The sequence below is a fragment of the Mesoplodon densirostris genome, chromosome 10, assembly GCF_025265405.1.
Source record: "Mesoplodon densirostris isolate mMesDen1 chromosome 10, mMesDen1 primary haplotype, whole genome shotgun sequence".
Taxonomy (NCBI): domain Eukaryota; kingdom Metazoa; phylum Chordata; class Mammalia; order Artiodactyla; family Ziphiidae; genus Mesoplodon; species Mesoplodon densirostris.
In genome coordinates, this window is record NC_082670.1 from 52,716,169 (window position 1) to 52,735,174 (window position 19,006).

Here is a 19,006-nt window from a genome sequence, read left to right on the forward strand (position 1 = left end):
CAAAACCTGGATGACAGTGCATCTGTTGACAACACAGTTTACTGAATATTTTAAGCTCACTGTTGAGACCTACTGCTCAGAAAAAAAGATTCCTTTCAAAGTATTACTGCTCATTGACAAGGCACCTAGTTACCCAAGAGCTCTGATGGAGATGTACAAAGAGATTAATCATGTTTTCATGCCTGGTAACACAACATCCATTCTGCAGCTCCTGGATCAAGGAGTCATTTCAACTTTCAGGTCTTGAAGGCTATAGCTGCCATAGATAGTGACTCCTCTGATAGATCTGGGCAAAGTTAATTGAAAACCTTCTGGAAAGGATTCACCATTCCTTCCCAGATGCCATGAATAGCATTCATGATTCGTGGGAAGAGGTCAAAATATCAACATTAACAGGCATTTGGAAGAAGTTGATTCCAGCCCTCGTGGATGACTTTGAGGGGTTCAAGACTTCAGTGGAGAAAGTCACTGCAGATGTGACGGAAACAGCAAAAGAGCTAGAATTAGAAGTGGAGCCTAAAGATGGGACTGAATTGCTGCCAGCTCATGATAAAACTTGCTTCCTACTGATGATGAGCAAAGAAAGTGGTTTCTTTGGATGAAATCTACTCCTGGTGAAGCTGCTGTGAAGATTGTTGAACTGACAACAAAGTTTTAGAATATTGCATAAATTTAGTTGATAAAGCAGAGGCAAAGGCAGGGTTTGAGAGGACTCTAATTTTGAAAGACATTCTACTGTGGGTCAAATGCTATCACACAGCCTTGCAGGCTACAGAGAAATCATTCATGAAAGGAAGAGTCAATCAAAGTGGCAAACTTTATTGCTGTCTTATTTTAAGAAATCAACTCCAAGCTTCGGCAACTATCACCCTCATCAGTCAGCAGCCACCAACATCAAGGCAAGATCCTCCACCAGCAAAGATTATGACTTGCTGAAGGCTCAGATGATGGTTACCATTTTTTAGCAATAAAGTATGTTTTAGTTAAGGCATGTACATTGTTTTTTAGATATAATGCTATTCACACTTAATAGACTACAATATAGCATGAACATAACCTTTATACGCACTAGGAAACCAAAAAAATTCATGTGACTCACTTTACTGCAATATTCACTTTATTGCAGTGGCCTGGAACCAAACCTGCAGTATCTCTGAGTATTGCCAGTATTAGTTTTCCAAAAAGGGAAAAAAGTAACATACACAAAAGTGTACCAAAATTTACTATGATAAAAAAGAATTATGTATAAGTTCATGTAATTAACAATGCTAGTCTCCTGTTACTTCTCTTATTTTACAGAGCACCAAGGACTCTGTCATACCGAGGGCTAACTACACCAAGGGCTAATACCATCGACCGATAAATACACTAGATATACAGGTTACTTTAAAAAAAAAAACAGGGTTTTTTTCCATTTCAGGAAGCAAATGTGGAGAACACTTATTTGTGTCTCTTTCCACCTCTTTTTGTAAAGCAATGGCCCCATTCAGCTGTCACAGAAGACTTTAACTCAAAAATGTAGGTCTCAAAAAGACCCCAAAATAAGTCTATCAAAACATCTGCCACGAACACCACCTTAAGCAAGTGTTCAGGGTTAACATCACCAATAGTAAGTTATGTCGATAACACCTGTCCACAGGTGAGAGGGGCATATCACGTGTGGTATGCTCCTCACGTACTCACGATCTGGGCTATGAGATTATAACATCACAATGTGACATTAGACAAACCCACATTTTGGGACATTCTATTAGTATCTAACCACTACTCTTCCAAATGTCAAGGTCATGAAAAACGGGGAAAGATCTAGAAACTGTCATAGGTTACAGGAGACTAAGGAGACCTGACAACTAAGTGTCCTGTCACAATCTGAGCTGTTCAACGGGATCCTGGGACAGAAAAAGAACATCGGTGGAAAAACTAGTAAAATCTGAATAAAATCTGTAGTTTAGTTAGTAGTATTGTATCAATGTTAATTTCTTCATTTTCATAAACTTACGCCTAAATAAAATGTTAACATTAGAAAAAGCTGGGTGAAACATATACAGGGGACACTCTGTACTACCCTTGCAACTCTTCTGTAAATCTAAAATTATTTCAAAAAAAAGAAAGAAACAAACAAACCATATGTCAGGACTTCTTCTGGCTCAGGGAAAACAGATTGGCAAATAACTCATTTGCTACACAATTCTATGCTGAGGTTTTTATAAGTACTTTAAAAGGCTGATTAACAGACATATAAAATGAACATTTAGATGACAACCAGTGATAACTGTGGCTTATTAGTCTGGCACGCTATAGTTTGCTCATAATTCAAATTACCCAGGCTGTTAGAAAAAAAATTAAAGAATTAACTCATTTTATAATTGTGGCATTTCAATTTCCAAGATAAGTAATGGTAACCATCAGTAAAGTTTGAAAAGCATTCTGATATTTATATTTCAGGGAATGTTCTATTTGCAGATATGGGTAGTGGTTAAATGGGTTTTTGCTGTATTATTCTTCTTTAAACTATATTTAGAAAAGTGTTGAACACTCTCTAAATGTATGCTCTACAATGACAACAACAAATATTTCAACAAATAATAGGTAAAGGACACTAACAAACATTCATTAGTAATTTATCCTGCTAAACAAGTTATTTTAAACAAACTTACTCTCTAGTTCTTCTTTTTCAAACTTGGTGTTCACAGTTGAGCTGGTTTTGCCAAGATCTACAACAGCTTCTTCATCGGGACCCTAAAAAGAAATTATTCTCATTCACTCATGAAATCAATATATACTGAGGACCTACTTACTAGGGTGTGTTATTTGAGACAGCCAAAAATATATAACAGATTGCCTTCCTCTCAAAGAACTGAATTCGTAATATAGCTAACTGTATTCTTTCAAAAGTATGTTTATAGGCTTTTTTTTTTTTTTAATCCACAGAAGACCATTCAAAAATCTCATGGAAAGAACTGAAATGACAAAGATTTTTCACTGGTCTTCTATGGAAGTTACTGGTAACTGGTACACATACTCACTTCGATGGAACAACCCTCCAGATCAGAAATTAAAGAAAATCAGGAAACCCTTAGATATCAATATAGAATACATTTTTTCTTTTCTTCTTCTCCTTTTTTTTTTGCTTTCAGGTACTCTTAACCAAAAAAAAAAAAAAAAAAAAAACCCCGCTTAACTCAGCTACATTGGATATTGGATTGGATTATGGTTAAACATATAATGGTCAAAAATAAGTCCATAGACTTAACATGTAGTATCACTTTCACTCATAAGTTACAAAGAAACAATCAAAGTTATATGAACTTTTTATTTCTCTACAAAGGAAAAGCCATGCCAAAATTTAACCTCTAAGGAGAGTCCAGCTTTGAGTTGCGGAAGTCAACCTTCGCAATTTTGTTCCATTCTTCAGCTCAACAAAAAGACTAACCATATTTACTGTAAAACACTACACGGACTATTTTTAAAAGAAAATTTTAGCTTAAATTTCCCTTCTCAACTTCTAACTTAACTTTCAAAAGAACATTATATAATCCTCATTAACTACTTATTATGAACTTAGTATGTACAAGATTCTGCGCCACTGATTGAGACAGATGGACGAAGCCCCTTCCCTTCAGAGGTCTTATGTGAGCTGTGGCTCACACTGGCCCCATGTCCAGCAGGGCTCTGCAGCCTCACAGACCTTCACTGCTGACGGGCGCGGGCAGCAGAGCCACCATGAGGTGGCCCTACAGGTGCACCCAGACTCAGTGGGCAAGAGTGACGAGGAGGATAGCACCTGCCACTTCCAGCTCCTCAGGGAAGTCTGTTCCATCTTAAGTGACAAAGACCAGAGAGCAGAGTACAACGAGCAGGGGACAGTGGATAAGGACTCCGCTGTACTCAACCAAACCTGGGACTGGGACACACACTGGAGGAGGACACTCAAGGTTCTGAAAAGATAGACAAAGGTTCTGAGGAAGAGCTGACTAATGTGACAAAGGCCTATCTTAACTTCAAGGGTGACATGGATCAGTTCGTGGAGTGTGCATGTGTGTAGTACAGAGGAACCCAGAATATGGAACCTCATTTGGCAAGGCATTCATACTGGAGAAATCCTGTCCCACAATGCCTCTGTCAAAGGATCAAAGCAAGAGATGAACGGAAGGAAAAGGATGGCCCAGGAAGAGGCTAAAAAAACACAGAAAGGAGCCAGGGCTTAATGAAGAGGTAGATGACCTAACCAGTCATTCAGGGCAGGCATAAGATGGGCAACTGGAAATGGATGATATTCCTGATCAGACAGAAGCAAAGTACTACAAACCTCCCAAAGGAGAAGAGGAAAAAAAAAACCCAACAGCTTTCAAGAAAGAAAAGAATTAATCTAATTTGTTCTCTTTGAAGGTCTTTATGCTTTAATTGATAACTTTATAGTACTCCACTATCAGTTTTCTAGAAGGAAGTTATTTTATCCATCAGATGACAGTCATTTTTCCCCATGGTCTCCGTGATTGCTCACTGCCTAGCACTTCCTCTCCACTTAAAACAACAAACCAGAAGGACATATAACATAGTCAGCTTCTCACCACTTTCTATGTCCAAGCATCAATTGGAGGGCCAGTTTGTTTTAGAAAGGATCAAATATGAGGTTGGGTAAAATGATCTTTTAAGGTCTCCTCCAACTCTTGACCTTAAAATATCTTACATTTGGGTATAGGGGTTTTTTTCAGTGCATACAAAATAAATTCATATACAATTATTCCTTGCTATCCAAACTCTCAGTGTCTTAATTCTTATATCTTAAAACTCAGGAACTGAATCAATTTGATTAAATTTTCAAATATATTTCCTACTATCCAAACCCTCACTATTTGCTACCCAAAACTCAGAAACAGACACAGTATATTAAGAAAATGCAGATCTCAATATCTAAACTTACTTTCTGAAGGAAAGCTAGATATCCAAACTGTAGAATCAAATAGACCTGGCTATCAAGAGGTACTTGTATATGACTCTAAAGGACTGGGATTCAATTTAATACAGGAAACTCAGAATTAAATGACTTGCTAAGGCTTTATATCTAAAGGATTGGGAAACAGGCTGTGTAGACCATTATACATTTTCATATAGTAGACTAAGAAAGAAGAGACAGCTGTATGTGTGGTAACCTGCCTCACAGCAGTCATGCTCCCTTAATAATGAGGAAAGGCTAAAGTAGGAAACACACACACACACACACACACACGTACAAGAATGAAGAACTAATCATTACCATCCATTAAGCATGCCACACTCTAAAACCATTCCTCCAATGATGTCATGCTATTTAGTCACTAAGCATGCACAGGTAGGTACAAAAAGGAAGCTGCTTCTCAAACAAAAGACAGATGTTGTATGATCCAAGAGGTAGCACACTGTGTATTCTAAAAGGGATTAACTGCTCCCATTCCAAACTTTGATTTCAACAGAACTGCCAAGGAAGCAAAACAATATACTTATCTCTCATCCTTAACAAACAAACAGAAACACCTCTTTTATTTCTATGCAGATGTACTTACATGTTTAGATGTACTAACACTAATCAGCTAACACTATGAAACAGCTGAAGTTGAGCAAGCTCACAATATTTATTTATTTAAAATACACATACTCTTTGACCTGTAAACATCTATTACAGAAAAATACTGCCACGTGTACCAAAAGGGGCATGTAAAAAAGGGTATGTCCATCTATTCATCTTCTCATGGTCCACTCACCTTGCTCTCCTTAAATACCCTCTGTGAAGCCTGGAGTAAGTGACTCAAAGCCAAGTGAATATATAATTTTATTGTTAATGTTTGGGTTTTCAATGAGAATGTTTTCATGTGTAACTTGTAGCAAAAAACTAAAGTTAAAATTTTTGAAGTCTGGAAAATTTACAACACAACACTGTTTAAAAAAAAAAAAAAAAACAGGGAGGGGGTATCTGCATTTCTCCCTTCCCTTAAAAACATTATCTACTTTTCAAGAACTGTGAAACATGAATCAGAAAGGTAGTTTGCTATAAAGGCAAATATTAAGTGGCACACACATTGCCCATCTCAACATATTACAAGTAATTCAACGAAATATGCAGGTGCATATGGCTATATATTGAAATTATATATATTTTCTGAGGGATAAATATATCCCTCAGAACGAAGGGATTGACGTTTCAAAGTAGAAATACACTTCTGAAAAAACACTGCATTTTAAATTCTATCACCTTAGGATAAGCTTTAAGCCATGTTTCTAAATATAGATCTAGTTAAAACACTATATAAAGTACAATCTTATTTGAGTTCTTTTTTGAAATAGATGTAAAAAATACATGTAAATATTTAAAAGGTTAAACATCAAACCACTGACACTGTGTCACAAAGATGGCTGGGGAACCAGAAACAGACAATCCTATGGTGTTTAATTTTCTATTAACAATAAACATGTAATTTTTAAAAAGAATGAATTCAAGTTTCAATTTAATGTGTCAGTTACTTTTAAATCTGCATCTAGAAAAAACTTTTCTTCATTTTTTAACTCCAAGAGTATAGTGGAAAACTAAAAATAGCAAAAGCAAAGAGCCACCCCTGACATCAAAATGTTTTCATTCTTAACCTCAGATGAGTAAGCCACACAAGCCAGTCCTTATAAAGCCTACCTAAAATGAAATAAAGCCAAGGCACTGGGAAAACTCAAATACATGGAAGAATAAAAAGGCACCCTAAGTATACCAATGCAAGACTGAATCACTCTAATCCTAAGGAAATTATTTTGCCTTGGTTTCAATTTTTTATTTATAAAATAAGGTAACTATTCAGAATACAACTGCTCTACCACACAGAAGACAACAGATTTAAGAATTATCCATATAAGATCACTAAGAAAGTTTAAATTCTCTTTATATGAAATAACAAATGTGCAAGGTTATTTACTGCAGCTTGTAACTGGAAAGGACTGGAAACCATCCCCAGGGGCCCTTAAAAGAGGAATGGCAATGTATTTGATGGAATACCAAGCTACTAAAAAAAATTAAGATGCTATATACTGACATGAAAAATATTTAAGACCTATTATAAAATGAAATACACACAAGGTAGAGAACCACATGTACAGCATACTACTTTCTGTATAAGAAAGTCTCCAGAAGAGGAATACCTGAATTTACAAAATGAACACTGAAACTGAAAGGACATACAAGCAAACAGTATAACTGGTTACCTCTGACTTCTGGATTTATTGTTTTTCTTATATTGCTTTGATTTATTTTAACCATGTGAGCACAGAGGTAGACCTTAGTATAAAATCTTTTGAAAGCCATGTCGCCTATCTACTTGGTCCTCATCTACAAGTGTTACTCGCCCTTGAAAGAGCTGTGAGGCGAGGTGCCATGTGAGTGTGCCAAGCACAAGGGCACAAGCACAGAAGAGGCCCACATTTTACTGAATCTAAATAAGGAGACTAAAAATGCTTTCTCATCTACCATACAGCTTTAAAACTAGATTAATTAGCAAAGTCTTAACAATTACAGAAACAAATACCTATTAATTTCCTAATTAAAACTGATATGAAGATTCAAAATATATCCTGAAATAGTATTGTGGTTGTATAGGAGAATTATTCATAGGAAATGCGTTCCTAAGCATCTAGGATGAAATGCCAAGAGAAGGCAACTAACTCTCATAAGGATCTAGAACTGTATTACTTTAAGAGATTTTCAGATTTTATGATATATTATAAATTCAGACACACCTAGAGAGTTTGTTAAAATTCAGCTTCCTGTGCCCAGTGCTGGAGATGCTGACCCAGTAGTTTAGGTGGAGCCCAAGCATCCATATTTTCAATAACCTCTGTGTGATTCTGCTGCACGCCAGTTTGCACACCATGTCCTCGGTTATGTTACAGACTTAAGCTATATATATTTAAATTGCTCTTCAAGAGAGACTGCTTCCTACCCTTAACCATTTTAGGAGGCCTTATAGGGACCACTCTCACTTCATTCACATTGTTTTACTCCTTCAGAAAATGAAATATACATTCCAATTCACAAGAAAACACTGTAAAGTTACTATATACTTTCACTGTATTACAAGCAACCCTAAATCTATTTCTTCCAAATATTGCCAATTCCCAACCTTATTCCACCTACTACCAAGAAGTGAACTTAATATTAAAAAAACTTTAAATTTATGAGCAAAACGCTTAAGGGTAAGCAAATAATCTTTCCTAATCCAGATAAAGGGAGAAATCATCAGTGAATACTGTTTCACAAAATAAAAAGCCAAAGAATGATATTCATAGTTTCTAAAGAATTCACTTGGTATTTTTTGATTGATTCATTACTCTAAAATAGGTGGAAGAGACGTAAAAGGTATATGGAAAATTAAAGCAATTTAAAATCACAAATTTTAAACTCAGGCGATCATGTGATTCCGACAGAAAAAAATTTAAAGCCCTGGGAAAAATGCTGTGTCACCAGACAGAGGAGGAACTGGATAGATTCAGATACTGGAACACAAAGTTTCAGAAATTTTTATTTTAAATACACACCATGATTAACACTAAAGAAAATCTGAGTTCTAAGAAGAAGTTACAAAGGGAAAAAGTGAAGAGGTCAAAGAATATAAGAGCAAGAGAACTCAAAGAGGTGTGAGGTGTAAAAACTCACAAGTGACAGATTCCAATAATAAAGAAGATTATTAGTGAAACACTATTGTCAGAAACTTCATTACAAAGCACAAGAGTCATGGACAAATGGAAAGCCTCATTAGGGTCTATCTGAAATTATAAATCACAAATATTTATGGTACTCTTGCTATGAGGAGATATTTACATTCATTCCAAGTTCTAATTCAGCACACACAGCAAAAAACATAGGAATCACTTACTTTAGGTTATTGAGTATATATAAATTAACAGAAATGAGGATAATAATAAAATCTATTTCTGAAATGGGATTTTAATAAAACTATCTCAACTTTATCAGTAACTAAAATGTATAGAAAAGCACAGGCATTCTGCACAAAAGGAAAAACACACATACACAAAGATCCAGTAGATGTTTTATAGCAGAAGGTCTAGCAGGTATTCTGTCAAAATTCCCCAATTTCAGTCAGCCGGGGTTATCGTTAGCTAGGTATTTTTAGAATTCCACTGGATTTTTTTAACCAAAAATCGACAAGAAAAAACCAGGAAATCCCTCAGCAATATGGTCTATTTGCCTATTCTTCCCCTGGTTAATACCCCTGACCGCATGAATCTGATGGACCATAAAAAAAGGTCTCATTTCCTTAAATAAAGACTAGGAGTTTGGACTCATCCATTCATTCAACAAATATCTACTGAGTGTATGTACACTATGTGCTGAGCATCATTCCAGATACTGAGGATACATCAGTGGATAAAAAAGCTGTAATATAATCAAATGGCCAGCTTATCAGTTAATTTACAGCTAAAGTGGGGCTCCCCATGATAAGAAATCAAGGCGTAAATGAATTATCTTCTCCATTCCTGATGAATAAATCAGGTCTCACAGACTCATAGGTATGGATGGGTTTTACTTTTCCGTTTCAATCTTCTCATTTTACACACACACACACACACACACACACACACACACACATCCCACAGAGCTTAAGGGACTTGTACTTTATCCAGGAGACAAGAGACCAAGGTCACTGTAATACAGGCTGAGAATACACAGTACTTTATCTTTATAATATTTATTAAAACTTGTAATTACATATTTATGTAACTAGATGCTTAACTGTTTCCCAGCCTGAACAATAAGTTCCAAGAAGAAGGGAATCATGTCCATTTTGCTCACCACTGTCTCCTCAGCATCAAGCAGGGCCTCGGCCTTGGTTAAATACTCATTGACTGTTGTGTATATTCCAAAGGACAAGACACTGGGCTAAAAAATTTATATTGGATACACTTAAGGCCTCCTTATGAACACAATTAAAGCTTAAACATAGATAGGTACTCAATAGTTTGGAATTTAATCAATCAGTTTATAAACAAAAAAGCCCAGCATCAACACATGATAAAATCAAAATTCAATTCACTAGTAGGAATTCCCAGCAAAATCAAACAAATCTAAGTTCTGTATCAAACAGATCTTACCAATATCTCTCATAGTCATTTATCCTGCCTGAAAAGGCAAAATTCACAATTTGTACTGTCTCGGTCAAATGATAAAAATGAGACTTTAACATGCCAAAGGCATATTAGGGGGAAAGGAGTGTTAAAAGATTATTTAACAATAGAGTCATAAACCTAGGCTATTATCCTCTTCTGACACCTGAGGTTTACAAAATCCATTATTAAAACAGCATCAGAAGATCCCTATCACAAAGTAATTTCTTCATTATAAGACATATGGCTATAGCCCAAAAGTAACACCTCCCATAAATTATGATTATTAACCATGTAATTTCAGTTATCAAGTACTTCAGTTTAGCTTCAAAACATATTTAACCATTAAGACAAAGTAATTTCTTTCCTAATATCTTAGCCATATAAAACTGCTTAAAGCCTCATTCAAGTAATACTAACTAATCAAAAAATGAATTCTATAGAATAATAAAAATGCTACAAACATTGTTAATATAACACAAGGTTTTACTCCTTTCAGCAGATGACTTCCACAGCCAAGGACACAGAGGATGATACTATTCTAAGCCAGTGCTAATAAGCCTGACATTTCTTCAAGCTTCACTATTAAACTCTGAAAGATTCAAACTTGTTCATAAATAAAACACAAGATCATAACTGGGTACATACAGGTAACTTCTTCTCCAGCCGAAATCTTTCCATAGCGGTACATAAATGCCTTGTTTTTGATAGTGTAGTGCATTAAGTTCCTTGCAGAGTCCAGGGGCAGTGAGGACATAGCTGATTTAGGTCACTGTGCTTTACACAGATGAACCCTCTAAGTTGCTTTCATGGTACAACCAATCAGGGTCCTCTAAGTTACCTAATCTTCCAAGCTAATAACTACCACTTACACAGTGTCAGAGCATAAGAGATCTGACAAGTAATACACACATTTAGTTATAACTGAACATACCAAAAGAGGAATGTAGCAACCAGTTTTCAACTGAAACCTTTCTATAACAATTGGTTCAAAAGAAAGCATACACTAAGGATATATGTAATGGGTGTGTGTATTTTTTTTTTAGAGAATAAATTTTCAACAACATAGTTAAATCTAGCTCTTAATTTCATTTAAATTCAGGAAAGATCCAAATATATTTTCGCCTGAAGAGAGTTTTGCCTTTTTATCATTACTATATTTATACCAACTTACTGTAACCATATACTAATAACAGGATTAATAAATCATATTGTGGCTTTAATTATCATTTTACTCCCAAATTAAGTATTCATATGGATAACAGCTAAAAGGGAAAAGGAAATAAGCAGCACCCCTCTAACCTTCGGACTCAAAATTTCTTTCCACCCTTAAAGACTACTTAAGACCTCAAAGGGCCTTTGTTTATAAAGTTTACCATCTATACTAACCATATTGGAAGTAAAACTAAGAAAACTTTAAAATATTTATTTAAATTCATTTTTAAAAATAAAGCCATTACATGTTAACATAAATAACATTTTAGTTAAAAAAAATTTCAAAAACAAAACAAGATTTAGTGAGAATAGCTTTTACATTTTTTCAAATCTCTTAATATCTGACTTAAGAGAAGACGATTGGATTCTCATATCTACTTCTGTAATCAATCTCATATGATTTGTTATTTGGTTGAAATATATGAAAAAAATCCAAGTTCAGACAAATACTCTATTGGAAAAGGGAGAAGTGTTCTAATACTCTTTTCAGGTGACTGGGTATCCTCTCTGATGTGTCACCAAATTTAACAAGTAGTCATTCTTAAGGTCTTCATTTTTTTGCGGTACGCGGGCCTCTCAACTGTTGTGGCCTCTCCCGTTGCGGAGCACAGGCTCTGGACGCGCAGGCTCAGCGGCCATGGCTCACGGGCCTAGCCACTCCGCGGCATGTGGGATCTTCCCAGACCAGGACACAAACCCGTGTCCCCTGCATCGGCAGGCGGACTCTCAACCACTGCGCCACCAGGGAAGCCAAAAAAAACTTTATTTTAATCTTCCATGATCTATATGAAACAGTAGATACCAGGCAAAAGACATGACACAGCCTTCACGTACAATTTTGGTTTTAGTAAACTTCTCTAAGAATTGGAGACCCCAATGACATCAACAGCTACAATAAAAATTTTTTAATTTTTAAAAACTTCAACCTTTCTATGATTTACACTTGGCAAATGAACATAAATCTGAAGAAACAAATAAAAATAATGTATGTTATTCACTGATTTTTAAAATCCTCAATACATCAGTTCTGGAGTAAAGAACATCTACAAACAATTAGGTTCAAAACCAATTTCCACAATGACCTCTTGAAATTTACCTGCTGTGGAAATTCTTGGCCCTCGCCACTGGTATTTAAGAGCTTAATCTTCTGGTGTGGCACATGTCTCACACCCACTGGATTACAAAAGCCCTCAGCATAGGGACTTAGGTAGAAGGAAGGGAGGGAGAAAAAAGAAGAAGCTTAAGAGGCCTCAGGGGAAAAGGAGGAATTAGGTGCATACAGATTTTTAATTTCCCAAATTGCAAAACAAAATGTTATTCATCAAAATACAGAAGATCCATTTTTCCAATACGTTATCTGTTATGACATTATCTTGGGGACTACTAAACCAATATTCAAATAAAAAATTTTAAATCAAGTTTTTTTACAAGTTAAATAGAAAGGTAAAGTCAGTTTTAGTCTACTACTTTCTTGAAAAATAAAGATATTAACTCAACATATAAACTCAGGAATTTTAATCTGGCTAGTCCTTTAAAGATTTCTTTTCAGTTTTATTGTATAGCAATACTTAATCCTTTTTTTTTTTTTGCAGTACGCGGACCTCTCACTGTTGGGGCCTCTCCTGTTGCGGAGCACAGGCTCCAGACGCGCAGGCTCAGTGGCCATGGCTCACGGGCCCAGCCGCTCCGCGGCATATGGGATCTTCCCAGACTGGGGCATGAACCCGTGTGCCCTGCATCGGTAGGCGGACTCTCAACCACTGCGCCACCAGGGAAGCCCACTTAATCCTTTTAAACCAATCTATTGAGGTATGATTGACATGTAAAAAGCTATACATATTTAATATATACAGCTCAATGAGTTTGGGGTAAGTATACACTCATGAAGCCATCACCACCTTCAAGGCCACAGACATATCTGTCACCTCTCAAAGTTTCCTCCCAGCCCCATATTATCATTATTTGTGTGTGTGTGCCTGTTCATGTGCGTGTTAACACTTAACTTGTAAGATCTACTCTTAAAAAACGTTAAGTATACAATGTGGTACCGTTAGCTATAGGCACTATGCTGTACATATTACTTATCTTGCTTAACTGAAACTTTGTACCCTTTGACCATCACCTCTTCATTTTCCCCACCTCCTAGTCCCTGGCAACCACCATTCTACTCTCTGTTTCCATGATTTTGACTATTTTAGATTCCATGTATAAGTGAAATCAGACAGGATTTGTCATTCTGTATCTGGCTTATTTCACTTAGCAATAAATATGTTTACACGAAATCAAAAAAGTCTCACTTGTTCCCTTGGTTTCTCTGCCCGATTTTCAACCTTTTCTCCATTTTTATAACACAAATATAAGTATATATGCATATACACTTACCCAAAAAGGTAGCTACATACAACTCATTGTTGTATACATAACTTACTTTTTTCCACTTAAAAATCCTTAAGTTTTTTCTGTATCAGTATATGGAAACTACATTTTAATGTAATTTATTAAATTAACCTGTGTACGGTAGAAAAATTCAAGTCTTACAGAAGTGTTCCCAAATAAGCATTCCTCCCATCACACTTCCACTCACCAGATATAACTACTTTCTGTTTCTGCCTTATAATTGTTCTTGGTTGACATAATAATTTTAAATAATGTACCATTTGAGACAATATTTGTTTATTCTACAAAAAGAAAAAATAGATTTTTTTCACCCACATATACCTTTTTCACTTACAATCTCTCTTCCACATCTCAGTTTTAATTAGATTTTCATTTTTATATCAAGATTGATAACACTTACATTCTGCTCCATATTTAAATGAAGCCTTCTAAGCTGTGTCCTCTAGCTAATTCTAAAATTTTAAAACGTGTGTTCAAAAGCATTTGAAGGCACATGTGCATGCACTACCCAGAAGTACATGGAGGTAATGCCCTGGTGGCCACCCCTAACCAGTGGGGTTTGGGAAGCTGACAAATGCTTTGCATGCCTCCTCCATCCCTCAGGCAGACAGGTCTGAAACACAGTACACAAGGGTCCTCTGAGGGCCTGCGGGACTGAGGGCCAGCCACTCACTGCAATGGCCAGTCTCTCACTTATGCTCACAGAGGCTTCCTCGCATCTCTTTAATTCCCTGTCCCTCACTCTTGCTTCTTGATCTCACTTCACAAATAAATTACCTGCAGAGCCCTTGTCTCAGACTCTACTTCTGGAAAAACCCACGCTAATACATCCAACAAAAATGTATACATACGTGCACCAAAAAGACATGTAAAAGAATGTTCATAGCAGCATTATTCATAGTAATATGAAAATGGAAATGATCCACATATCCAAAAACAAGAATACAAATAGATTGTGGTATATTCATACAATGTAATTCCATGAAACAGTGAAGCTAAACAAACCACTGCTACAGGCAAGAACATGGATAAATCTCACAAACATAATCTTGAGAGAAAAAAGCCAAACATATAAACTATTCTGTTATGTTTCTAGTCAGGATAGTGTTACAGCAGGAGGCAGGAAGCAATGATGCAGAACATGCTTAAGAGGGTCTTTCTGGAACACTAGCAATGTTCTACTATTTCTTTTCTAAAGTGATAGTTACATGGATTTGTTTACTTTCTGATAATTGGCCACATTTACTATTTGTACGCGTTTATGTATGTTTTACTTGAATTAAAAATAACTAAAATAAGGGCTTCCCTGGTGGCGCAGTGGTTGAGGGTCTGCCTGCCGATGCAGGGGGACACGGGTTCGTGCCCCGGTCCGGGAGGATCCCACATGCCATGGAGCGGCTGGGCCCGTGAGCCATGGCCGCTGAGCCTGTGCATCCGCAGCCTGTGCTCCGCAACGGGAGAGGCCACAACAGTGAGAGGCCCGCGTACCTCAAAAAAAAAAAAAAAAAAAAAAAAAAAAGCTAAAATAAAAAACTACATTATCACCAAGAAACAGAACAAGAAAGAACTTTGGAAAATTAAAAATAAGACTTTCAGTGTATGAAAGGGCTAAGGCTTCGAAGATAAAATATCTCAAACAGTGCAATAAAAAGAAGAGTTGGAAAACATTAAAGATAAGAGAGATAAATAATCAACCAATTCACAAGGTTCAACTTCCAAAAAATATGACAGCTAAAAAGGGTAAACAGAAAATGGATTAAAGGAAATTATTACCTAGAATAAACTATGAAAATTTGCTAGAATGAAAAAGAGATATGAGCCTTTAAACTGCACAGGCCCTGAGTGACAAGTGCATTATCTTAGGTAATAACTGTAAACTCTCAGGGAAATGCGGGTTTAAAAACAAATGTTATGGAAGGAAGTGGAGGAAGAGAGAGAACATAGGCTGGCACAAGACTTTCTCGATAGTAACCCTGGAGGAAGAGGACAGAGACTATTATCAAGTTGGAGTTATGAACACATTCTCTTGCTCAGCCTCTCATATTTCCAGGAGAGTTTATAATTGCTTTTGTTTGTTTTACATTCCCTGCCTGTTATGGACTGAATTGTTTCCCTTAAAAATTTATTATATTGAAGTCCTAACTAAAAATAACAACAATAATAATAATAATTGGGAATATTAGGATTACTTAAATACTATCTCATTCAGAATCAAGATTAATGACTGGACCAACAGAAAAAGAGACCCTTACAAACATTAAAGTCAAGTAGGTCCCTTTCCTTGTGACTTAAGTATAATGGGAATAAAAAGAACCTACCTAAAAATGATGAGATTATTGACCGGTTACCGAAAGCAAACATATTAAAGTTCAAAATACTGAAGAGTTCACTCTTTACATGAGTCATAAGTCTCCACTATCTCTAGGACAATCCATCAATTTGTACGCTGTAGCTAATGTAACAAAGAAACAGAATTTTAAAAGCCCAAAATTATCTTTATTTGCAGATGATATCATTGTGTACCTAAAATACAATAGATTCTACCAATTAGCACAAATGAAAAGATTCATTTGATGGCAGCCAGTTACAAGATAAATAAACACCAATAGCTTTTCTTTAAACTACCAATAGCAAACTAGAGATAGAGGTAGAAAAAGATCCTATAAGGATTTTTGTCCTATAAGGACAAAATGATAAACTACATAGGAATAAATTTAATCTAAAAAAACTATAAAATTTTATTGAAGGATACTAAATAATCTAAAGATACTCTATTCTCCTGGGTGGGTAGACTTTAAATATACCAAGAAAAATAATAATAAAGCTTTCTATACTAATACAGAAATTATAAAGTGAATCGGAATCCCAAAGGGTTATGTTTATCTTTTTTAAATGATTTTGAAGTTTCCATAAAAACTAGAATTCCCAATAAAATCATGAAAAAAATAAGGGGGCACTATGCCTAATAAATATTTCAATATACCATAAAACTATGGTAAGCTAAATGGTATGGTACCAAAATGGAAACAATTCAATATAGTAAATATTTTCAAGACAAAACAGAATGAAGAAACAGATTAAATATATATTGCAGGAAGGACCGTTTGGCTCTCTAATTTGATGAAGCTGTCTACATCAAACCACAGGTAAAAATAAATTATAATGGATTAAAGATAATTTGAAGGGTAGTATTTAAAATTTAGAATAGTACATTATATTATTGGAGTGGGCATGTATTCTTCGGCAAGATGAGAAACCTAGAAGTCATAAAGAAAAAGACTGATATAGATTTTTTTTACTGTATTAAAAAAAAAAAAAAATTCGGACTTCCCTGGTGGCGCAGTGCTTATGAATCCTCCTGCCAATTCAGGAGACACGGGTTCGAGCCCTGGTCCAGGCAGATCCCACATGCCGCGGAGCAACTAAGCCCACGCTCTAGAGGCTGCAAGCCACAACTACTGAGCCCGCATGCCACAACTACGGAAGCCCGTGTGCCTAGAGCTGTGCTCCACAACAAGAGAAGCCAGTGCAATGAGAAGCCTGTGCACCGCAACGAAGAGTAGCCCCCACTCGCCGCAACTAGAGAAAAGCCCGTGCGCAGTAATGAAGACCCAATGTCACAATAAATAGATAGATAGATATTTAGATAGATAGATAGTATCTACAAAAAAAAAAATCCAACATCCGTCTAAAGCAAAGACAATAAAGAGACAAGGTAGAACACGAGGAAATATATGCAGTATAACAGAAATGGCATTAAATATTTGTAATCAAGAAACTTCTTGATTTTAAAGGGGAGTGAAAGGTATACAAAAATGGACAAAAAGTGTGAACCAAGTAATTCCATTAAGAGAAAATACAAATGGCCAATAAATAACCACATATTAAGATGGATACTCTCACTGGTGGTTCAACAAATTTTATCCATCAGATTAGCAAAAAAAAAAAAAAAAAAAAAAGTCTAACATCTAAAGCTCACAAAGGCAGGGAGACACAGAGACACTCTCATACTTTCTAGTCGGAATGTAAGTTGCTCAAAACTTTCTGGAGAGTAAGCTAGCAAGAATTCATTTAAAATTTTGAGAATATCCTTTGTGTAGCAATATCACTTCTGGGTACCTACTCCACAGAAATTAAAACACCAAAATATAAAGATACGGTCAAGAATGTTTACTGTTCAAACTGGCAAAAACAGAAAACAACCTGAAAGTAAATAAATATGGGAATGGCTGGTTACCGTGGAATATTATGACGTATAAAGAATGAGACAGAACTACAAGCTCCCACTCAAGCGGTCAGGAATATATTGGTAAGGAACAAGCAAGTTGTAGAGTTATATGCTTACTATGATCACATTTTTATGTTTTACAAAGGATAAAACAATTCTAGGATAAGGTATTACTATCTTAAACATATAAAAGAATAAATTTAGGCTCTAAAGTTAAGTAATTTTCCCAAGGCCCCACAGCTGTACGTGGAGAAGCTAGAATTTAAAATCATGTCGTTGCCTCCAGGGACATGCACTTTTCAGCACGCCACTTACAAACATTATTTTTAATTCTCACTGTAAGAAACTCCGTAAGGTAACCTGGCTGATCATTTTCCAACCCAGGGCCATCTGACTTCACAGCCTAAGCTCTTTCCGCTAGATCACATACCTCCCCCTAAGTTATACTACATGTAATTTTATTTGCTCATCTGCCTTATTTAAGGAATTATAAGTAAAATATAAAGTATTCAGTCACAAAAACATTCACCTAATTATTTTTGAAAGCTTTAAATGTATTAGAAATTCAGTAACAGCTAGTAACTACCATAAAAAGCAAAAACTTTAACAAAATAAAATCAGCATCAATATTATAATAAATACGTGAAGCTATTGTTTTAATTTGGTTTCCACAGAGATATTTGAAGCAAGCAGCCAAGAAAAGCTCCTGTAAAAAAAATGGAAACCTGTCTAATTTTAAAACACATGTTTCAAAGAGTAGCACTGCCAGTCCACACCTTTCACCATTGCTAAATATCACCGCTCACACCAATTCAGTTTTCACCACCTATCACTAGTCTTCACCAGTGTAGTATAAGCTCTCCATCTGGTGGCCATCATTAGACATGTGGAATTTTTCTCTCACGCTGTGTTTATGATGAAGAGCAAAGAAACTGAGTTTGAAAAAACTTCCCTGACAGTTGTTTTTAAAAAACCTGGACAATTCATTTCATTCAAAAAACACTTAAATACTAAGAAGGTAAAAAACTA

General features: G+C 35.8%; 1 protein-coding gene and 1 pseudogene across 5 annotated transcripts in view; one reads left to right on the top strand and one right to left on the bottom strand.

Annotated features, from left to right (window-relative positions):
- The window catches only part of SLC4A7 (solute carrier family 4 member 7), a 125,769-nt gene that overhangs the window by 74,165 nt on the left and 32,598 nt on the right, over nt 1-19,006 (bottom strand). For all 5 annotated transcript variants that reach the window (XM_060109344.1, XM_060109340.1, XM_060109339.1 and 2 more), the window contains exon 2: nt 2,658-2,739. In XM_060109344.1, the coding sequence (XP_059965327.1) occupies nt 2,658-2,739 (82 nt within the window). The remainder of the gene's footprint in view (nt 1-2,657; nt 2,740-19,006) is intronic.
- Nucleotides 3,600-4,251, top strand: LOC132497247 (dnaJ homolog subfamily C member 9-like; annotated as a pseudogene).